Genomic DNA, 18,914 nt, shown 5'->3' on the forward strand with positions numbered 1-18,914 from the left:
CCTCTCCTAGGAGGTGTGTGATCTATGCCAGAACACTCTGTAGAGGGAGTGAACGCCCTCCCCCTTCATGCTACACAGAGCTGTTACAGACCTCCTAGGATGAGACATTCTTTCAATCTACAAATGATTATACACTTCTAAGCATATGTGGGTAAATGTTTCTAAGCATAAATGACAAACAATACAAATCTAACACCTCTGTTACACCCTTTACATGATTCTCAACTTGGTTGCATCATTAGCTATTAAAACTCGCATCAATTATGGCGACATGATCACAGCTTAAAATTATAATTATCACTGGCACTCCTTGTACCTTGATCATGTGTAATTACAGTAATTTCTGATTACTTTCCCCTCATTAGCTTTCATTAACTCAGAAGTGACATCAGCTCTGATACTGGGGTTCCTGTGATGTCACTGAGCCTGCAGGAGTAAAGATTTCCAAGCTTAAGTATTAATATCCGTCAGTTCCTCCTCTGCTAGTTTCAGCTCCCTCCTTTCTTACCTGACAGCTGAATGAGCTCATGGTACACTATGATGTCCTGGGGGTCATTCAGGTTGCTGGCCAGCGTAACCACGTCAGAGCCTGTGAACTTGTTTGCACCGTAGATTGCTTCCTTTTCCCCATCAGTCCAGAAGACTCGATCCTGGACAAAGGGCAGAAGAATAAACAAAAACTTTAACACTGAAGTCCTCTCAATCACAGCAATACAAAACTTCCATAAATCACTGTCATCACACAAGTGCTTAAGTGCCAATAAAGTGTCAGCTTTGTGTCATTACAAGAAAACCTGCTCCCATTAAGATTTGGGCAGATTTGTAGACTGATGAAAACTTTGGCTTTATTCTGAAATTTTGTAACAGAGTTAGCACTAAAGCACTGAGTAGCACAAGAAATGTATCCCTTCAGGAAGCAATACATGACTTCTTAAAAAGTAAATCATAACTTGAGTAAAGTCCTCCAACACCACGTTTAATATGACCCATTAAATTATCAGAAACAATTTCAGTGGCATAACATACCAACATTTATACATCTTAGAAACAATTACATGTCATTTGTTGTGATATTGTTTTATACCAATATAAAATAAGGGTTAATTCTACAATAATCTGCAAACTGAGTATCCCTTCAACAATTGTAAGAAATTTATGAATCCACAGTAATACAAGTCACATCTGCTCAGATCATGTGTGGTGTTCCTGCACTGCACGCAAAGTTGCATCTAAATATTGTTATGAAGCTGCCACATGGCTTTTGATGCTTACGTTAAGCCTGTTCATGTGTTAATATATTAAAATATAAAATAAGGACGAGGACTTTTCATAATGACTGAACGCGATTTAACCCCTGAAAAGCTTTATGGACAAAATAAAGCAAAATTTTGCTTCAACATAAATGTTCATGATATTAAATGGATGGATTTTTATAAACTGTGCTGATGATGTTTTAGACCTCATGCCATCGTGTGAATAAATGTGCCATCACATCTATACTTTTATACAGAATACCTGAAAACCCCACACAAACACATGGGAAAGTCTTTATTCAAGAACTGGAAGGTAAAAATGTACACAGAACACTCGATTTAAAGGTAATCTCTTCTAGTTGTTTTGCATGTTGTTAAACACAAACATCAAGTGTTTTGGTGGATACTAAAACATGTCAACACTGTACCTGCACATTGCAGTTCTATAAAATATGCAAAAAACAGATTTAAAAAAATTTTTGGTTCATTTTCCATTAGTCTGCATATAGTTGCTGTGTGGGTCATTGGCAGATCATGTACAATACACATTGAGGGCGACTGGGTTGATTAAAGGATTTTGTGCAACAAAAGTCTTTATCATACTTGTACATGGTTTGAAGCTGGGAGCAGCTTTTCCTTTCCTGTGTTTGATTTTTGTAATTTTACTTAAAACTAGGACCAGTTTGTTTTGGTAGATGAAACGTCATCAAGGACAAGGCAACTGGCACCAAAGACACATTTAAAAACATGCAAATAAACTCATGTACACAGGCGATGAGGTCTGTGGCAAATTTTCCCAGACAGATTTCTTAAATGCAGTGTGCAATAACTGATTGTGTCATGAAACCAATTTCCTGGATCAGAACTACATTTTTAAAATGTTTTGTTCATTATCCTCAGACATGTGATGTAAAGCGCTCTAATGCCCAACATACAGGTCAGACAGTTCATCTTCCAGCTGCCAACATAAACTGACCCAGACTGGCTTAGAGAAAAGACAAATGCAGTACCTCAAAAACGGTGAGAGCAAAGGGGTGAGCGAGGTACTCTGAAGACTGGAGCACTTTATTCCTGTTGTCCCCATTTAGGTCGACACTACAGAGCATGTGCAGCTTTGAGTCGACCCAGTACAACCTGCCTTTGATCAGATCTGGGGTAAAAAGAAAAGAAAAAAAAAAGAAGCAGGAATTAAATGGGAAGACTAAAGAAGGGAGAACAATGGGAAGGAAAGTAGAAAGCAGACAGAAAAATAAGTGGAATGAGATGAAAGATTAAGTTGTTGTACTGATGATTCTTTAACAGGATGAATCAACTGACTTTTAGTCTTAATGGTGCAAACGTCACAAAAGAAAGCCGCACTGCAGTTTGTTTACCCATTTCTTTCTGTGAAAGGTCACTGTCCAAGTCAATTTAAAACACAGCATTTCCTGTAAGGTATTTTCAAGCTTTCCAGCACCTTGTAGTTATTGTAAGTAAATACTGAGATTACACCATTTTACTAGAAACAATGTAACAAAACAATCAGATGAATGAGAACTTTTTAAAACACATTAACCTAGGAGTTGTGACATTTTTGGAAACAATGTATAAAATGAACATTGACTCAGACTGGTTTGTACAGGCACATATTTGAATCCGTATTTCACCAGAACGCCTGACTAACCTACAAGCATCTACAGCTGCTACAGCAACATAACCATCACTTCGCAACAAAACAAAACACAAAACAAGACTAGCCTATTGATTAGTATTACTATGAATTCACCAACTCCGTTAAACTGAATACATCAGGACTTCAGCTTATTTAATGTAAAATCCCCTAACTACAGCCGCCCTCTTATGTTGTTACCTGGTTTAAAAAAAAAAAAAAAAAAGGACTCTTAGAGACTGCACAATTGGTTACTCAGAATTTAGCTTACAAAATTGATTGAAAAGAGGCCAAAGTCAAACCAAAGTTCATTCAAATTGCATGTTAAGTCCCACACACAGTTCCATCAGAGGGCAAACATCAAAGACTGACAGATCACACAGTAGACTCAAACAACAGCAAGCCAGGCTCGAGCAGCGTCCTTTTCAAAGATTCTCTGCAACTCATTTTCTTCTTTCTCATTTACCTCCTAAGACCTGAACTCTTCCACGGCATGCATTTTTAATTTCTTTGATATTTGGTCATATTGGGGCCTGATGAATGTAAAACCAAAGAATTACCAGATTTACTTTTTAACCTTTTTTTTTTTAAAGAAAAGAGCCAAATATGAGGCCATTTGTTTAAAATTTTGATAGAACAGTAGCTGTATAATGTCCTCGTAAATGGATATCAGGCCCACGTAGAGCAAAATTCAGTATTTTGGTCTAAATAACCCAAAATGTGATGTCCACATATGTGGACGCCAGGTCCTGGGAGGTTAAAGAGTGAACTATTCAAATACCAAGCGATTTACAGTCAAAGTATTAAAATCACAGGCAGCTTAAGTGCTTGTGCTGAAATTCTCACAGTGACATCACTAAAATTTAAGACCAATCCAGACTGAATTTAAGAGTTTTTTTAAAATGACCTGTCGACACCCCTGACTTAAAGAAAAACGTGCAGTGACTTGTTGGTTTGTTCCTACCCAGTGTGATTCCATTAGGCCACTGGATGTCTGTCGCCACCAAAACCTGTCTGTCCACTCCGTTCATACCAGATTTCTCTATCTTGGCTGGCTCTCCCCAGTCAGACCAGTACAGAAACCTGTAGGACCGACACAATCATAAGTAAAAGCAGACCATAAGCGGGAGATCAGAAGGGTTTCATCCAACACCAAAATGAGCCGTCCACTTACCCAGACAGCGGATCCACAGCAATATCGGCCGGTTCTTTGAGGCCCCTGTTGAACAGAACTTTCTGCTTGGTACCATTGAAACTGGCCACAGAGATTGTTTTGGTTGAGAGATCAGACCAGTACAAGTTCTTGTAGATCCAGTCCACAGCGATTCCCACTGGAGTCTGCACGTTGTCAATGACTTTCTTATGGGTGCCAATGTCTACACGCTTGTCCAGAAGAGTGCTGAGTGGAGAAGAGTTCAGCATCGGACAGATGCGTAGAGAATTTATACATGTATACAGTTTCTCAAATGCTGCTAGGACTCCCAGTATATTATCCTTTCAGTCTGAGACCTCTATATCACATAAAATTCAAAACTATTGCAGGCAGCTCAGTAAAATAGAACCTTTCATTCTACACATTTAGATTTTTTTTGATGAAAATACCAAGCAGCTGAATTGCAACACGGCCACGAGAAAAACTTACTGCTTTAACAGACCAGAGGGAAAAAATTTAAGTTTACCTTACAAATAAAATCCATTTACCCTGTGAAGTTACAACTACATTGTGCTGCACTGTCAATGCCTCCCATAGTCCTACAACAATACTCTATTGCCCGTTTGCCTGGATCATTCCCTCTAATCACCTACTACCCTACCTGTAGATCGCCTTCTGGCCCAGGTCAGCCCAGAAAATGGTCTGCTGGTCAAAGTCTGCATCCAGAGCCACTGCGTTTCTCTGCTGCTCCACAATCTGAGTGTACTCCTTCCTCTCCAGGCCCAGACGACGGATATCACGGCGGTTGGTGAAGATCAGACAGGGCTCCTTACCTGAGGACAGGAAAGGGGTTATTGAATGACGACAATCTTTCCAAAGTATTTTATGCCTTCCATTTATTGTTTAGGACAAATTATTGGTCACAGTTCTTAAAACTATTTTAAGAATTGGGATTATTGTGTGCTTAAAGTAGGAGAGCTTGTTTTCACCCATTGTTTTCTATTCATCAGTAAAGTAGTGGAAGGGAACAGGCGTCATCTTTGTCAACAAGCTGAACAATTAAGCTTTTTTTTTTTTTTTTAACTGCAGAAACACATAAGACCTACAATGGATGACACCTGCAGCCAGATAACACCAGACCCTGTGTTGTCAAATACACAGTAGTACATCTCAGGTTGTACATAACTCCTTCTTGCACCCCCCCCGAAAAAACGACTTACAAATGAAAATGTTCAGCCGTGGTATTGTTGTGATCCTAAGCCTGCTTTGAAAATACACACCTTAAAAATCTATTCACCACCCAGCTCTAGTGCCAACCCATCATTTTCCCCCATTATTCCACAGAATTGTCATTCTGCTGGATTTTTTCCATAGCTGAAAGCTGCATTAAAACCAGTGCTTACAGTTAATTAGCTTCACCCATTTAATACTAATGCAATCCAACAAGAGCCCTGTGTTAAAACGCTGCTTTCCACTCTGAAAGCCTTTCAGAAAAGAGAAACGGACCATTTCAACTTGTGGACCTTCATATGCTGTCAACATCCCTCCTCCTGACATTAAAGTGTTTTGGGGGTTTTTTAGCAGCGAACAAGCCTAAAAGTTTAATACTGATTTGACATACAAAGGCACCATCATCACTTTGCATCCGCAAATTATGGACCATTTTGAGTCAATGGCGTGAACTTGCTGCGCTTCGGAGTGAGAGCCCACAGTATAGTGGTTGAACTCTATCACTTAGTTCTTTTGGGCTGCAAACTATATTACTGTTGGCAATAAAGGAGCTGGAGAATCCGAGTGAACTCCCCCCAAAGAAGAAATAGATCTGTGGGTGTGTTTTCAGCACTCTTACCTTGATGCATCTGAAGCAGTTAGTCAACTAAAGCCTCAAAGCTGCTGGTTATAAGCGATGACAAACCAAATGCAACGCCTACAATTTTCTCCCACAGAGTCTTCAGACACCGAGTGTGAATCACTCGATGTTTTTCTGTCTGGCAGCAAATCATACGCACACCAAAGGTCATAACCCTGATCAGACATGAAGCTGCCAGTTCAGTCACATCAGCAATCTGTAAGGGTTCAGTGTCATCTAAAGCCACTGCAGCTCAGACACACTGGATGCAGCCGTTTGTGAAAAGTAGGAGTAAGTGAGGCTCAATTTTGGATCACGATGGACAAATCCAAGTTTTTGGGTCTGTACTGGACAGACGTCTCCATATATGAACAGTTACACATGTGAGCATCAAAGTGACTCCGCTGCCCCCCCAGTACATGAATATATCCTGAAATGTCTTTTCTGCCATGAAGATGATATTTCACCATAATCTTTCAAAAGAGCCCAAGTTTGCATTGCTCAGGACTATTCCTGCAGGATCTGAGGGGTCAGCTCAGACTCTTGCTACTTATCAGGAGACGAGACCCATTTCCACAATACTTTACAAGACACCAAATTTTTTGTTTAGCTCGAGGGATGCAAAACACCGTATTATCCAGAGATTGGGACCCAGACAGTGGCAGAGCCAACAATATAGACAAAAATATGATCAAAATGTTGAGGTGAAATTTTAATAAGATCACCCAGCTGCTAACTCACCAACAGCCTTGCAGACGCCGGTGGTCGGATCCATCTGATAGCCGTTGTGGCATTCACACTTGTACCCTCCCTTCAGGTTGATGCAGATCTGACTGCAAATGCCAGGATTCATGCACTCATCAATATCTGCAGAGGAGCAGAAAGGCGAATCATGAGGCGTGTGTGAAGAAAGAACAGCTGTATGTGGCATGTTTCATCTATCAAATCTGCTAAATGCCTCAGTTTGAATAATCAAATCTTTCTATGGGGGCTCAACAGCTGTATAGTCCGTGTGTATTGATGAAAATTTATCTTGCTTTTCAAAAATAGGATGTTCCTGGGATTCCTACTGCATGAGAGTGTAAAGTGATTTGAGCCTCGAATACACAAAATGCAAATTAAAACTTACTTTAATTGCCGCTGATGTTTTGCCAAAACACTCGACGAGCTGCTCTCATCAGAATTAGATGTAAATTTAGCAAACGTTTTCCAGAGTTTAGTGATCATTCTACATCCTGGAGTAGATTAACGCTTCTGTGGAACCAGTGGGGTTCATACAGATGGGATTATACACGTTTACCAAATATCCAAAGCAGGGTTTGAGGCCAAGATTGGCTCAATAACAGAACTGTGACGGATCAGTGCCTCCTAAACGTAACCAAGAGGATTTCGGCTTTTAGGAAAACAGATTACGACACGCCCAATCACATTACACGCCAAACCCCTCAGAGGCCAGAAGTGCACAACACCACCAGCCCATCTGACCCATGTGATTAGATATTTGAGGGCAAGCATAATTAAATATTCCTTAAGTCTTAAAGGTTTTAGATTGAATTCAGTGTATTAAAGCTGTTTGGTTTTTGGATGGATGCCTATACTTGTGTACATTCAGACAGTCTCACACTTTTGAACCCTTTTAGAAAAATGCATTCATCCTGTGTTGAGTAATAGTTTCCCAACGCTAAATACTGCAGTGTTGTCAAAACAGATTTAAAATTCTCTTTTAGCATTTTTCACCAAGCTGTGTAATGCAGAGATCGCATACCTCCGCAGGTCTTGTGGTCTATAAGTTGGAGCCCAGGCGTGCAGTCACACTCGTAGCCAATCACCATGTCTTTACAGATGTGCGAGCAGCCACCGTTGTTCAGGAGACACTCGTTAAAATCTGGAACACAGGAAACAGCTCTGTAGTTGTGTCCAATTAGATCTAAAAGGTTACGATAAGGTGGTTTGGGAGAAGTCTGAGTCGAAGCTAAATGAGGATTGTATTCACTGAAAGATCTTCAAACCACAAGAGGTTTGAAGATCATGAATTGGCATTTGTTAGTAGACTCAGAGGGTGGAAAACAATATGGAAAAGCCCCCTAACTGTTAAGAAAAACATTTAAAACCAAAAAGGCTAAAACATGCATCAGTAACCTGTGTGGACGTGAAGCAATGTACTGTGTAAGGTAGCCAGAAGATAAGCAACCAATTGGAAAACCAGAGTGATGACGAGCGACTATTCAGCCATTCCCAATTTTTAATATTTTGCTTCCAAGGAAAGACACTAGTTATTCTCAAAGCTTTTAAATGTCTTTTAAAGGTTCTTTGGACACCAACTGCTTTTTTACTCATTGTTCAGAGCAATGTTTGTTAAGACACTTATTTGCCTTTAGTATGTAGTGGTAACTAAAAGGCACGAACCAGTGTTGTGTTGAGGTCTTTGGAGCATCAGTGCCATAATGAAAGCCGGGTAAACAGGTGTGGCCTAATTTCTTTTAAATCTGCTTTAAAACAAAACTGCAATTTCATCCTGTTGTATTAAAGGAATCTGGCTTTCTGAAGTTGTCCTCTTGTTCTTTAGACATCAAGCATGTGTATGAAACAGGCAGCAACAAGAACCAACAACTGCTATCCTTGTCAGGATTAACCTCCTTTAACATGCACTTGGCTGACCATCATTTACATCAGCACAAAGTCAAAGGCTGTACTTACAGCACAAAGACCATGTTTGTAATTAGTGCGCTTGTTGAAATCTTAAAATGCACAACTATAATTATTATGAGAATAAACCCAACAGCAGGGAGAGACTGATCTCCCAGAACCCTGCAATCACAACAGTAAGCACATGTTCTGGGTGGTCAGAGCAAATCTCTAAAAACCTCCCGAAGCTGAAATAGAAGAAAAATGAACCAAATGCATGACAAACTGAAGAAAATCCCTCAGCATGGCATCAGCTTAGAAGCTGGCGTAAACTTCAGATCACGGTGCTTTAGTTTGTCTGTGGGCAGAGAGCATCAGTACAGAGATGGCTGAAATTCACCATCATTAAAAACATACAGTGTGATTTATTAAGGTGTAAGGCTTAATGAGCCAAAGGCCAACATCCTTTCACGTTCTCAAGCTACAGCTGTTATTATTTCTGGGGGGTGGGGTGGTGGTGGTTAGGATGTCACCATTGCTTTTCATTTCAGCACTCTGAACACTTGTTTGGCCACCAAGAATAAGTTTTATGTACCCCAATATGCATTTTGACAATATACACTAGTTCTGTACAACAATCTGTAACATTCTTACATAAATAGTCATGAATTGTCATGCAAATTTGTCAAAGTTTCTTCATGAGTGATTGTAGATTTCTTTTTATATTATTTCCAGATCTTTTCATTTGTTTGAGCTGCAGCTGAATTCATATATTTAGTATTCTGATTGTGGAAAGCCTGATAGTCACTTTTGGTTGAGTTGTTTGATCCATGAAAGAGAATTATTTAGACCTGAACTGAAGGACGCATGAAAGATTCATGGACTGATTTACGTAAAAAAAAAAAATCCACATATTATCAGCATAAATCCATGTGTAGCACAGAGGAAGGAATGTCATTGCCTGAAATAAACTCTCCCGGATACTTTCAGGCCCGCGGGAAAAGACCTCTGAATTCGCTGAAAAGCAAATCATCTCCTGAACACGTTTCATCTTTTCATTGCAGTGAAGCATCAATGTCAAAATCAGAAAAGGAGCAAGTCTGTGACCTAAGAGGGGCATGACCCGGAGTTGAAAAATCAGTCATGGATGAATTCAGTTACATTTTTTAATATAAAAAATAAAAATGAACACTTACTGCATTCCTTGATCGGTTCATCGCTCCAGTCGGGACAGTCTCTGACCTTGTTGCACACTTTGCTCATCTCTATGCACTCCCCGCTGCGACACTTGAACTTCTCTGGACCATTACACTGAGTCACTGCAGGGAGGAGGAAGGAGTAGGAGGAAGAAGAATAACCTCAATTCAACATTTGGATGTTTGGGTCAGAATTAAAACATGAAAGCAGGGAGTTCAGGCTAGTTGTGGTTGTGCGATGATGTAGGGGATGGCACACTCTGGGCTCCTTAGTACCAACTGAGCGTGGCTTAAACATCACAGGCTGCGTGTGTATCGCTACTCCATCCCTTTATGTCTACAATGAACTCATCAGATGGCTGCTTCCAACAGGACAATGCACCATGTCAAAGCTCAAACTGGTTTTTGAACATGAAAATTTGTGACACGGGTTGAGTACAGTGAACTCAAACGGCTTCTAGCATCACCAGACCTCAAACCAGAAGAGCACCTTTGGGATGTGGTTAAGTAAAGACTTCAACTGTTTGATGCCATCATGTTAACATGCAACAAATTCTCAGTAAAACCTAAAATCCATACAATTAAACATCAAAGGCAGTTCTAAAGGCAAAAGGAGGCAAATACAACTATGGAAGGTTGTACTTAAACTGCTTTAGGGCTTGTTGTAGGCCCTCAGTCTATCCTGTGTGAAAATTAGCTCCTCCCCCTTTAAGCCAAATTTCTTCTCATTATCTGCCCCTAAACATCCTGGAAAAGCACATGTGGGCAGAGCTTCTAAACTCAAAGCTAAAGGTGTGTGCCTGACCCATTTTACAGGACATCTGCTCTCAGACACACGTCTCACAGGGATTATATGCACTAACCTCATGGTTTAAAACTAGACTTCTTTAAAATAAGCATTCAGCGCTTTAAAAAGCTGAAGTTGCTTAATATTCATTAATTTTTCCATCTGTCGGAGTAAATATTACATAACAAATGTAATCACAAGTTTCTAAAACTACACTGGAGCAAAATCAGCAAAAGATAATTGGGTGTTTGTTTTTTCACCGAATATACATCTTCTAGATTAGGACACAAAAATGAAACTGCCACAAATCTGGAGAGTGACAGCTTTCCTTTGAAGAAACAAGGAGCACCACCTGAGGTTGACTGTTACAAAAAACCCTGAAAAACGTCAACATTTGCATGCCCAGAGCAGCTTTAAAATTAAACACTGTTGGTACCTCAGGTGAGCCTCAAGATGTAGAAATGGAAACTTGCATGTTGTAGAAGAATTCCCCCCCAAAATAAAAACAAAAAACCACATCCTGATAATGCACTCAGGTGATAAGTTTGTGAACATTCACACCAACACACAACACTTACTGTTTCTACAGTTTGCCTCGTCTGATCCGTCTGCACAGTCTCTGAGGCCATTACACTGTCTGCTGCCCAGGATGCAGTTTCCATCGTCACATTTGAACTGATCCGACCCACAGGTGCGAACAGCTGCCAAGGACACAAACATGAGTTGCACATGTGCTGACATGGGCTACTCTTTAAACACTAAACATTTGTGAATATTCAGTGAACCATTCAAAATCCATTCATCAGTGCAGAATAACTAAAATACCCAAGTTTGTTTGAATTCAGCCAATTTGTGATAGCTGTTCACTCAAAGAGTGAAAAGAAAAACATCACTAGATAATTATGTTTGTATTCATGAGCACCATATTAAAATTATCAGCCACGAAAGCTCTTGTAAGTAAAAAACAAAGCCAATTAAAAATGTGCAGATGACTGACATCTTGTTGTTTTTTTACTGAATCCTAATCACAGCATGGATTAAAGTGGAGAGCATCGACTGATAGGCAACGAACAGATTATCAGGTAATTAATGGAAGAAACGTAGCAGTGTAGCACCCACAGCTGGAGGGTTTGTTTTATTAAACTTCTTTAACACTGAAATAATTTAAGCCAGTTTATACCAAACATTTTCCTTTGATACAGATGAAATGAAAACAAGTGAAAGCCAAGTTTTCTACAGAAGCAATACTGCTAATCTGTTCTGTAGAAATTGATACTCAGCACTTGTTAGAACAGCTGTTTGATGCTATATCCAAGTGTGCATCCACTTTCTGCCATTTATCTGCATTTGGCTAACAGAGGGCAGCGATCTGAGCAGAGATGCCCAGACTTGGGCATGGGTGTTGGACTTCCTCACTGGCAGAACTCAGGTGGCGAGGGTGGGTAGATGCGCTAACAGCATCACCATCAACACAGGAGCACCACAGGGATGTGTCCTCTCGCCACTGCTCTACTCCCTCTACACTACAGACTGTGTGGCCACCCACGGCTCCAACACCATTGTAAAGTTTGCTGATGACAGTGGTGTTGGGTGCCATCTCCAACAACAATGAGGTGGCCTACATGGACGAAGTGAAGAATCTGGCATCATGGTGCCAGGACAACCATCTCCAGCTGAATGTTGGCAAGACCAAGGAGCTGCTGGTGGACTTCAGAAGTAGTCAGCACAGAGACTACAAGCCCATTCTCATCAATTGAGCTCCAGTGGAGAGGGTGCAGTCCTTCAAGTATTCCACATCTCCTCAGAACATGGTCTGCCCACATTCAGGTCCAGACCAAAAAGGCTAGGCAGTGCCTGAACCATCTACGACAACTGAGGAAGTTCAGGGTCTCTCCAGAGATCCTCAGGATTTTCTATACAGGCGCTGTGGAGAGCATCCTCACACAGAACATCTCATCGTGGTTTGGGAACAGCTGTGTGAAGGACCAAAAAGCTCTCCAGAGAGTGATCCATACAGCAGAACGCTGCTGCAGGATTGCTCTCCCCCCGCTTCAGGACACCTACACCAGGAGATGCCGGACTAGAGCAGCGCAGATACAGAGGGATCCGTCCCATCCTGGCAACAAACTGTTCCAACTTCTGCAATCCGGTAGAAGGTTCCGCATCATCCGGGCAAGAACTGACTCAAGAGGAGCTTCTATCCCCAAACCATCCGGGCCCTGACACACCAACTCATGCTCTCTCTCACATCATCCATAAGTGACTGAGAGGACTCTTTTATACACTAAACCCACCGGCACAATGTACATTTCAAATTCCTTTAATTTTAAATATGTTCATATTGTCTCTTCTTATTTAATTCACTTAATGTACAGAATTCACCTGCTTGCTGCATACAATGCTACTACTGCACATTCACCTAATGTATATATTATATATAATGTTCTTCCTCTCTCCCCCCTTTTGCACAAGTCGAGGAGCGTGTCAGGTTACATTTCACTGTGTTATATACACTTGTATAACTATGCATGTGATGAATAAAGAACCTTGAACCTCCCCTCAGAGGACTACAAAGGAATTCCCAAGCCAGCCGAGAGACACTCTCTCCAATGTGTCCTGGGGTCCGTCTCAGGACCGTTTCCCCTGTAAGACATGCCCAAAGCTACTCAACTAGGAGGTATCCAGCAGGCATCCTAGTAAGATGTCAAGCACCTGAACTGCCTCCTTTCAATGTGGAAGAGTAGTGGCTCTATGCCAAGTGCCGCCAAAATGGTGGGTGATAATCGTTGTGTGACCATTTCACTTTATGTGCAAACAGAAGCTCCACCTGCTGGCTGTTGGGAAAGGCTACCCATCAGAACAACACTGGATCAAATGGAGCTGGAAAGGAGCCCAAACTGCTTGTTTCAGATATAGGATAAACTACAGCTTACTGTCCAGTATCAGCTAAAGATTATTTGGGATTGTGAATCACGCAAAGCTTGTGTACATACGACAGTTCGCTTCGTCACTGCCGTCCTTGCAGTCGGAGTCTCCGTCACACCTCCACTTCTTGTGAATGCACTCTCCTGAGCGACACTGCATCTCGCTGGGCGAGCACTTGGCTGGGGGTGTTGGGTGCCGACCACAGCGGGATGGGGACTCATCTGATTGGTCCTGTTAGGACACAAGGTGACTTTTAGGGCACCGCAAGAGCTGATACTCATTTACTTTACAGAGAAACTGACATGATCATATTATAGGACCTCCTGATTGGTTAAATGGTGTTAAAGTGTTTTGCGATGTTTATTTCAGCAAATATTCAGTTTGCAAAATTTTCTATGTGCAGTTTTCTTGCCTCTTCTAGCAATTTTCTGGAAGGGAGCCTGCCATAAAGTACAAGTAAATACCAGTTACAATGGAAAACAGGTTATAATAAAGTGTTTGACCTTAAGCGACCATCAGATTAAAGACTGTCAGCAGGAGCAAAAAGCAAACATGTACAGTCTAAAAAGGACATTTGTCTTCTTGGTCAGTGCTAGTTATCAAAAAACACACTACACAATTTAAATGACTTTAAAAAAAAAAAAACCCAAACAAACCACAAATTCAAACCGCTTCTATTTGACGTGGTCTTTGGAAGGGTTTGGAAGACTTGTCTGTTGAATTGTGTTGAGTTTAAAGTCAAGCACAGCCATGTCATGAGAATAAAAGCACTTCAAATTTTATTTGAAACGAGTGCCTTGGAGTTCTTTGATTTAGCATATATAATTTAATCAGTTTTACACTTTCAATCTGAAGCTTTCATTAAGAATTGAAGCTTTTGAATAAATCTCCTGGAAATGCACAGTGCTTACCAAAATTACATGTAAATTATATAACGAAAAGCTGAAATTTAATGGTTCCAGCTTTTTAAATGTGCAACTCTGCAATACTTTTACATAATTTAAAGGTCTGGGGTGTTGGTTGAACAAAGCATCATTGTAGTGGTGTCAGACTCCGCTCTGACTGTCTTTTGGACTTTTGAAAGCTACAGAGACCACCCGTGGAAACCATTCATCCTTTCAGGTGGGCAAAAATCATAATTCAGGAGGTTTTTGGGGACTTGAGACTGCTTGTCAGAGAAAAAAAAAAAAAAAAAAAAAAAGTTAAGTCTAACAGCCGTTGTTCCACCTTTTCAATTAATCACAGCATCACCAGTTGCCTGACAGAAACTCCCAATTTGCACAGCAGTACAGCAACATTAAGTCCCTCCAGCTGATCCAAGCAGACAGAAAAGATTTGCCAAGCCAGGTGTAACAACACTGTTTGCCACACACGAGCAACTCATGTTGACAATATTTTATTTATTTTTAAAATGATGCCGACTGACAAAGCCTCCATAAAGTAATTTCACTGAGGCATCCTGGAGTATCAACAGCTGTGGGTGATGGAGCTGAGGGTGAAGGTTTCTTTACATTATTCCAGTAGACAGGAACAATCTGAAGGCACAGACTGCCTCCCTTCACCATTCATAAATACAACAGGTCTGAACTCTAGTTAATTTTGCAGAGAAGCAACATTGAGTGCATCATCCTAAAGTTTTGTTGGCAAACTCCCAACTCAAAATTGTGTCTAACTTAAAGCTAGTAAACCTGGCAGGGAGAGCTGATGGCTCAGACTCAGTTCACCTATCAGGCAAGCCGGCTCGCCAGCCATTTGCTTGTCTAGGCTACTGATGATGTTCCTGGCAATAACAGGTGTGTTTCTGTTTTGTTTTTTTAAAACAAAAACGCTCTGGCCATCAGCAGCTTATTTCATATTAAAGTGTGAAATTGAGGTTTAAGTCACTGTAATCTGAAATACAATGTCTGACTAAAAAGCAAACGAGTGCTTTATTAAACCAGCTCTGAAACAAGTTAAAACAAGCACATCTGTTATGTAATACTTTAATACAAACTTATTTACTAGGGTCTGGTTTGAGTGTATGAGAAACTTTAGTCAAGCTGCATGTCAAAGGCCATTTGTGGGTTTTATAATTCTAATGAGACATTTTAAAACTTTTAAACCAAGTTTTGCACCATCAGCCACTGAAGGACAGAGCCCAGACACATACACACGGTTCCTCACACTATTATTTACATATGATCTGGAAGTGGAGGGGGCATACAGGTCACAGATGACATAGCCAGAAGCATTTAGCACTTAGATCTCTGCTGATTAGCTCATTAATTAGAATTAATCTCTGCCAAACAGACCAGGACAGGAGCAAGAGAAGCAGCACGAAGGAGTTTCTCACACTTTCATCATCTCACAAAGTCACCGACTCACATGGGAGCAGATTAATGGAGTGTGAGAACGCATGTGTGTCTGCTGCTCTGTAATACTGACACAGGGCAGGCGGGGTGTGAGAAGCAGAGAGGGAACAATAACGACATTCCCACTGAACACAGCCCTTTAAATATTTGTGGGTGTGAGTGTTTGTGTCCGGTGAGCCAATTAATGGGTATGCAGCATATTGTTGCATCAGTAGAACTTGTTCTGCAGTGTGTAAAAATATGTGTGTGAGGCAGGTCAGTGGCTGCTGGGTGGTACGACTAAATTAAGCTTGCAAAACTGGTGTGCATGGATGTGCGCGCCTAGGGATGTCATACTGCTTTCTTTACAGTGAGGCTACAACCATTTAGGAAATGAGGGAATGAACTTGTGCATCTTTGCTGTACACCTGAAATGCATGTGGGAAATCAGTGTTGTTTATTTAAACTTGAGCATGAATTTATACAAGATGCAGCAAGATATTAAAAAAACTGTTTCATTGATTAAAAACACACTATATCAGATTCTTATCGTATCGGCAGAAATCCAAATTTATGATATTGGTATCGTGCCATCTCTACTGCAGATACTTAAGGCTCAACAAAAACACCTGAAGTCAAAGTGAAGATGCAAAGCCAGAGTCAGGAAACCCGAGTTTTAACTCTGCATGTCTCAGTCACAGATTTTGCCTATTCAATGTAGGATCTTAAAATAAAGTTTTAATGTTATAAAAGAAAAGACTGATTTAGAAGAGACTAAATTGTATTCATGTACAAAAACGTTTCCTCATAAAAAGGAAAGAGTGAGCTTAAGCTTTTATTCATCATGTGAAGAACATCAGTATTTTAAGGATAGACTAAAGTTGGAGTTGACAATGCATATAAAGGGTCAAGTATTACAAGAGCAGAAAATGATTTAATACCTCTTCATGAATACGTATAGTAAGTATCAGTTAATAACTATGTGGGGGTGTTAAATATCAGACCATTGATTGGCAGTCTGCCTCAAATTAAGACAGTATCCCTACTGCAATCCTGACAAAGGTTCTCTTTTTACTATCTTGATGCAAAATGATTTGTCATGTCCATCCATTTCATGGAGTTTGCCATTATTCAGCGCCTCCTCTGAATCAGATTTCAGTTCTGGCATTCAGTGTTCTCTAGAATAAAGTGCAAGACCAGATTTGTGTCATCTGACATGTGGCAGATGCATCTCCCCTCCAGCTTGTGTGTGGGTGTATATCATGCTGACACAGGAGGAGCCCTGTGACCAGTTAACTCAGCGAGTTTGCAGTTTCTGGATTGGTGCACTCGTTGTCTGCAGCCGACATCCCCCTCATCCCCTCTACTGCTCCCACTGAAGAGCCAGCATTCATTTCTGTTTTGTCCATACGACCATTTTAAAGACAGATGTTAAAACTGACATCATCCACTGGGTTTCAACTCCACATTTTGGCACTACATCTGTAGTATTTCAGTTGCTGTCATGGTAGTTTGTTTGGTACCAGAAGTAACCATTTTTAGATCAGAGGGTGGCGTGCACTGTGGCAGTTGAACAGCAAGCTGGAGTCATAATATGGTTGTGCTGATGGATGTTGTCAGTGACCAATTATGGTCAAAAATAAATGTCAGTATAGCACCACAACAACCTCCTTTGCTGCCCAGCAGTGATGCCACTGGCGACACCACAGTGGTACTGTAGCGCTGTATCTTGTAATTCTAATTAGTTCAAGATACTAACACTAGAATTTCACTCTAAACACAACTTCATCACACACACACACACACACACGCCAATTCTATTCTAAAATCCAGTTTTAAAGAACACGAGACTCTGGAAACTGCTTTTGGCACATCTGTGTTGGCTTAATGTTTTGGCCCTGGAGGTTGCAGCTGGGTTGTATTCATTAGATTTAATAAATTTGGGTCCTAAAAACAAACACTGATCTGGGTTTGACACATTCTCATAGAAAGTCAAAGGCAAGTTTTGACAGCAGTGTTGTGAGATTAAGCAAATAAGTGCTAAAAAGCTACACTGGTCAAAGGTCAGGTTTACTGATCAGAACACCATAAGAATTTTATCCTACATGGGTTGTTTAGTTTGAATCAGCATAACACTTCCCTGCCATATGACCATACTTTAGTTAGACTAATCATCTGCTCCCATTAATAAATAACTGAGACAGGCTGGGTCACAAGGACCATATTCAGTTAAGAATTGTGTCAGAGTGTGTGTTGCAAATTAGTGTGTGGCATTCTTTCTTACCTGGCAGTCAACGTCATCGTCACACACCCAGCTGGCCGGGATGCATGAAGAGTTTCCACACTGGAACTCGCTGGGCCCGCAGGAGGACGGCGCGCACTCCACCTCATCCGAACCATCGCCGCAGTCATCCTCGCTATTACACACAAAGTTCCGGGAGATGCAGCGTCCACTGGCACATGTAAACTCATTTGGGGCACATGTGATGTTTCCTGGAGAGGGTTATGGGAAAAATGTGAGTGTGCTGTGAAAGGACTGACAGCACAGAATTTAATGCAGTAACAGTAATAAGACTTTTTTTTTTTTTAAAGCTAGAATTTATGACCCGTTTACTGTTATTACAGCTTAAAAACAATAGGCTAAACTTAAGTTTCAAGCCTCAGCCTTTTTTTTTTCCTTGGACAAGCAGCAGAGGACATGTCTCAGATTAACAAGTGCAATGCCACGCTTCAGCTGGAGCAAAACATTTGTCACATGAACACACACAGACCTGAAAAGTTCACACAGGGCAGAACCGAGTCAACAACTTGCTGTGTGCCTGTTAACGACTTCCATCCAAAATATTCAATATTTAAAATACTGCATTTTGTGTTTACAAGTCCAGCTTGATGACCAGTTCACAGCCATTTTTAAAACCCCAACAGCAAAACCCATCATGTGTGCACCTGTCTGCTTTCTCTAATAACACCAGTGTTAGTTTAGTGCAGCGACTGGAAGCTCCAAGAATGCGCGAGACATTGAGGTTGCAAGATTGCGATTTACACTGTATTGTGGCAGCTCACTTTAAAAAAAAAAAAAAAAGGTCACCGTCTAAGCACGCTACGCTGCAGTAAGTCATCACAGCACACAGTTCAAGGACAACAGGGG

At 40.8% G+C, this 18,914-nt stretch overlaps 1 protein-coding gene across 1 annotated transcript in view; it reads right to left on the reverse strand.

The window, feature by feature from the left end:
• The window catches only part of vldlr (very low density lipoprotein receptor), a 66,884-nt gene that overhangs the window by 18,269 nt on the left and 29,701 nt on the right, over positions 1–18,914 (reverse strand). The window contains exons 5-15 of the mRNA XM_005725526.2: positions 18,051–18,259; positions 13,505–13,667; positions 11,090–11,212; positions 9,725–9,847; positions 7,669–7,788; positions 6,645–6,770; positions 4,716–4,887; positions 4,076–4,300; positions 3,866–3,984; positions 2,264–2,403; positions 509–650 (exon numbers count right to left, since the gene is read on the reverse strand). Of these exons, the coding sequence (XP_005725583.1) occupies positions 509–650; positions 2,264–2,403; positions 3,866–3,984; positions 4,076–4,300; positions 4,716–4,887; positions 6,645–6,770; positions 7,669–7,788; positions 9,725–9,847; positions 11,090–11,212; positions 13,505–13,667; positions 18,051–18,259 (1,662 nt within the window). The remainder of the gene's footprint in view (positions 1–508; positions 651–2,263; positions 2,404–3,865; positions 3,985–4,075; positions 4,301–4,715; positions 4,888–6,644; positions 6,771–7,668; positions 7,789–9,724; positions 9,848–11,089; positions 11,213–13,504; positions 13,668–18,050; positions 18,260–18,914) is intronic.

This window comes from Pundamilia nyererei, unplaced genomic scaffold (genome assembly GCF_000239375.1).
Source record: "Pundamilia nyererei isolate P.nyererei 1_Seehausen unplaced genomic scaffold, PunNye1.0 scaffold00016, whole genome shotgun sequence".
NCBI classification, from domain to species: Eukaryota; Metazoa; Chordata; class Actinopteri; order Cichliformes; family Cichlidae; genus Pundamilia; species Pundamilia nyererei.